We start from the raw sequence: 4,940 nt of genomic DNA, 5'->3' as shown, positions 1-4,940 counted from the left end.
TCACATGGGGAAGCATTGGGCTCATATTCTGGATTATGATGATCCTATCCTTTTTCAGAGAGCGTTTTCTCTCTTTGCTTATTGCCAGGGTCTGGTCCTGGGGAAAGAAGCAGTTTGGGGCTCTGGTGAGAAGGCACAGGGGCTCCCCCAGAAGCAAGGACAGAGAGAGCACAGCTGTGCTTATTCAGGTGTGCTCAGCAGGCTGGGATGTCTGCAGCCTGGGGCTCCTGCGCCTTTCTCTTTGATGTGACCTCTCCCTCTCCCTCACCATCCAGGCTGTCCTGGGGCAAACTCCAGGTGGTCACCTTTAGCTGTGTCTCTGGGCAGACAAGTCTAGACAAGACACCACTTTCTCCTCCACTCCTGTTTCCTGAGTGTACCTAGGGAACTACACCAGGTCCTCCCCCAGACACCTGCTCCATTAGTGACTGGTGGCCGTCTTCACACTCCCGGTGAGCAAGGAAGTGGTACCAGCTGGGATCCTTCTTCTCAAGCCACACCTAGCTGAGAAGGCTGAAGCAGGCACCGCAGCCGGTCCTGTGGACTTGAACTGCTCCGCTGCTGCAGGCGTGTCCTGTCAGGTGGAACAAAAGCAAGAACACACTTCACATGCACAGTGCACACTAGAACGCTATTTAATTCTGAGGGGAATTGGATGACCCTTGACTCCCTCCTCCCTCTGACTTATTTGTTAATTTTCTAGATCTCGTGGACTTTTTAAATAAAGTTTATGTTTTATATTTTACAATTTGTATTGAAGAATAATTTGCATAGAGTGAAAAGCACCAGTCTTGGGAGTTCAGCCAGGTATGTTTCGGCGAGTGTGTTCACCTGTATGATGCCAGTCCCCACTGTGGCATGGAGCATTCCCGTCCAGCCCCAGACTACACCTTCGCCTTCCCTGCCTCCTCTCCTGATCCGCTGCACTGCATTCCCTACACAGCAGACAGAGCGGGAATCGTGCCGTTCTTCTAAGGAACATCCTCCAGTGACTTCATTGCACTGAGAAGCCCCTCCTGACCCTCGAGGGCCGCTGTGCTCTGGGCCCTCCCTACAGCTCTGACTGGTCCCGCAGCCCCCAATCACTGGCCTTCTTCCTGGCTCCGAGCACAAACCCCATCCTAGCACCTCAGGGCCTTTGCATCCGCTCCCCTGCCTCCCTCTCTGGAATTCTGCCCCTGAGATCTGCATGAGTTGAGCCCTTTCATCATCTGGGTCTCAGGTCAGGATCGCTGACCAAGACTCTCTCCTTGACCAAACTTTAGCCAGGCTCCTCTGAGCCATCTTTTCAACTAGGCCTGGACCTTGGTCCTGTCTTTGGTCTGCCCAGTCCCATCTTAGCAAAGAATCCTGCTAGGTCACCCCCCACTTGCTAGGCCACCCCCCCAGTTCCAGGGCCCCCCCCTTACTTGCACGCCCCCCACTCGCTAGGTTATCCCCACTTACTAGGTCACCCCCACTTGCTAGGTTACCCCCACTTGCTAGTTCACTCCCCATTACTAGGTCACCCCCACTTACTAGGTCACCCCCCACCTTTGATATCTGACTGTGTTATATATTCCCCACCTTTGATGTCTACGTCTCTGACCGCCTTTTTCGGGAATCGTGTTAGGTCCCATAGTCAGGTTTTGAGGCAGCTGCCACAAGGTTATGGAGGAGGAAATGAAGGCTCCGTTTTCGTGCTGGGTTTGTCAAGTCCATTCGGGTAGAAAGCAGCAAAGTCAGGCTTGGAAATGGGTTTTGTGACTCCATGTTTCTCCTCCTTCAGTCCTGCCTTGGAGAATTCAGGCCTGGGGAGGTGATCACCTAAGAGAAAGAACCAGCCGTTGGGTCTAATTCTAGACGTGCTTGTTTTTCCTCTCTACACTTCTAGCTCTGCAATGCTGGTGTCTCTTACCCGAGGCTCTAAGACTTGAGCTTGCATTCCCTGCAAAGGAGACAGTAAAGTCCTGGTTTTCTGCGCCACGCTGCTCCTGGGCATCAGCTTCATAAGTGCTTGCCTGGAGTAGCTCATCCTTGGCTTGGAGTGGCTCAGCCTGGGCCTGGAGGGCCACCAGGAGAACAGCAGTAAGGAAGGAAGGTGAGGGTTCTCATGGCTAGGGTCACCTGGAGGAGAGAGAGCAGGAGCAGATGTGTGGGGAGTGAGGAGCCAGCTTGGATTTATAGGTCTGCTGGGAGAAGACTCAGAGACAGATGCTGCAGTGAGTTGGGGTGTGCATGTAATTGGGGAGCAGAAGAGCTACCCTTGCCCTCCAGGTCCCTTTGATGCTCCTTTGTTTTCCAATCTTCATTGTAGTGTGAGGCTGTTCATTGAGTGTCTGTTCTGGTCCCAGCTGATAGTGATGATAAGAACAGTGCTACACTTTCCTGTTTTCCATCTGCTGGAATATTTACTTCTTAATATTCAAAAAATAAAAGAACAGTGCTTTCATTGAATAAGTTCAGGAATCAAATGCCTTTTATTTTCTGAAGGTGGGGCTGGCCACTCTCTGGAGGTCTAGACATTGAGGTCAGAGCTGGATTTCACTAGAGTAGAGGGCTAATTCATTGCAGGATTTGGGGGGTTGGGGGCATTTCTGCCCTCATGAGGGAGGCTTTGAGATTATGGGGTGAGTAGGCTCTTGTGGGTCACAGTGTGGAAAAGATATTGACCGTATCAGCTTATAGGGGAGATGAGCTCTGTGGGATACTAGGTAAAGAGTTAGTAAAACTAAAGCCAAAAGACAGATTTATTTCAAGAAACCAATGTGATCTGAACATATCAAGTAAAATATGTACTAGGTATTTCTCTCCACTTTGAGAAATATCGAAACAATTGACATGCCCACAACCCCCCTCTGAAATTTTATTTTAGAAAATTTTAAATCACCCACAAGGAATATTCAAAGGGTTGAAGGAGTAATGAGCCTCTATCCCTGCCCCAGCCCTGCAACTCTGCTCTAGAAAATCTCCACTTAAAAATTAAACACATTGGTTTGCACTTTGTTTTTTCTCCCTAATGCTGTAATTTGAATACTTTGTGGCTCAAAACACATAGAACTCTACCATTGTTTTCATAGTCTCTTGTTTCTGGTCTTCTATTCAGATGTTTTATCCATTTTGAGTTAAGTTTTGTGTATGGCATAAGAGAAGGGTCCAGTTTTATTGTTTTGCATGTGGAAATTGTATTCCCACCACCATTTATTGAAGAGACTCTTCATTCTCATTGTGTTTTCTTGATGCCCTTGTCAAAAATTACTTGACCATATGTGTTTGGATTTATTTCTGGACTCTCAATTTTATTTCACTGGTACGTGTCTGGTTTTACGCCAATACCATATTGTTTTGATTACTATAGCTTTGTAATATAATTTAAAACTAGGAATTGGGAAGTCTTCAACTTTTTTTTTTTCCCTCAGAATTGTTTTGGCTATTTGGGTTTGGGTTCTTTTACCATTTTATACAAATTTTAGTTTTTTTTTGTTTTTGTTTTTTTTAAATTTCTCGGAAGAATGCCATGGGGATTTTGATAGGAATTGTGCTCAATCTGTGTATTGGTTTGTTTGGGATAAACATTTTAACAATCTTAATTCTTCCAATTTTCAGCCCAGTATATCTTTCCATTTATTTATACATTCTTTAATTTCTTTCACTATTTTTTTTTTCATTTTCAGTGTGTAGAGATCTTTCACCTCCTTGTTTCTTCCTAGGTGTTTTATTTTTTGATGCTGTTATTAATGGAATTGTTTTCTTGATTTTTGTTTCAGTTTTGTTAGGGAATCTTTGGGCATTTAAAAAAATGCATTTGTTTTGTATTTATTTGAATTTTGCCTTCATTTACCCAGTAGGAGATGACCATTTAACTAAGATCTAAATTTCTAATTAAACTTTCCCTCTCCAACCCAAAGTGTAATTGCCCATTGTGAGTTATAGCTGTCTATGCCTCTTTCCCCAGTAGTTCATGGGAAAGGCAATAATTACTCTATCACCTGGAAATCCTACCCTACAGCTGTTACTCAGACACCCTGATCTAGCTAAGAGGACAAGGTACTTCTGTAAAGAAGTGATCTAATTTGTCTTGACTTAAAGGAACATTTTGGAATTGTATGCTCTATCTTTGGAAACTAAGAAGTGTTCCCAGCCTGTTTTAATTGAAATAGAAGATAACACAGACCAATCCCCATGGGCATTGGTAAATATTTAGACAGATGGGGAGCAGGAAGGCTTATCAGGATCCATATCAGAGCTTGTGAAGTCACCACAGGCACCACACCAATGGACAGAACGCCTGGAAGTAAACAGAACTTCTAGATGAGTAGAATATCGAAGGGTGTCAGGGACAAGGAAACTTCACGTGGTTCCTTTCCCTCTCTCTACTTACCTTCTTGTCCCTAGAGTCACATACATGCAAATACTGAAGCACCAGCTCTATTTTGAAGAGCCCATTACTCTAGGATCCAGTTTTCAGTGATCATGCACAAAATCGAGGCGGGTATATCTCCCCCTTGTTTAGTCATCAGGCTCCTGCAAGAGAAGTAACCTCCCTACCGTCATTCGCAGTCATGAGGACCTCATCTCTGCTAACTGCCTTTCTTGAATTAACCCCACCCCACTCCCACATGGAAGCCCTAATAAGAACCGAGCATCTTGGAGATGCCACGGAGATGCAGTTGACTTAGGCCAAGGGCTTTCTCTCTTCTCCTCAGTGGCTCCAGCATGCCTCCACACTGAGATGTCCTCACGCATCAGACACTGACCTAGCAGAGCCCACACTATCTTCCGGTAGAGAAGGACCTGCCCTTACAGAGAATTGGGCGGGCAGCACTGCAGTAGCACCTTAAGGACACCAGGTGGCACTCCTGCCCTTAAATAGTAATTTACCCAAGAGGGACTTTAAATGGGAGTGCTGTAAGGTGCTGCTCAGCAAACACATTGCTTTCTTCTGCACCCCAAAGTGTACA

General features: G+C 45.9%; 1 protein-coding gene across 1 annotated transcript; it reads right to left on the bottom strand.

The window, feature by feature from the left end:
- Positions 1 to 1,838: 1,838 nt before the first annotated feature.
- On the bottom strand, positions 1,839 to 4,543 carry LOC116418870 (defensin-6-like). Its single transcript, XM_031935944.1, has 2 exons — positions 4,528 to 4,543; positions 1,839 to 2,089 (listed from the first exon to the last, which is right to left on the bottom strand). Exons 1-2 carry the CDS (start codon positions 4,541 to 4,543, stop codon positions 1,839 to 1,841), a joined length of 267 nt encoding a protein of 88 aa, XP_031791804.1.
- Between the last annotated feature and the right edge of the window lie 397 nt (positions 4,544 to 4,940).

Source organism: Piliocolobus tephrosceles, chromosome 7 (assembly GCF_002776525.5).
Source record: "Piliocolobus tephrosceles isolate RC106 chromosome 7, ASM277652v3, whole genome shotgun sequence".
Lineage (NCBI taxonomy): Eukaryota > Metazoa > Chordata > Mammalia > Primates > Cercopithecidae > Piliocolobus > Piliocolobus tephrosceles.
This window is presented reverse-complemented; position numbering and strand designations above follow the sequence as displayed.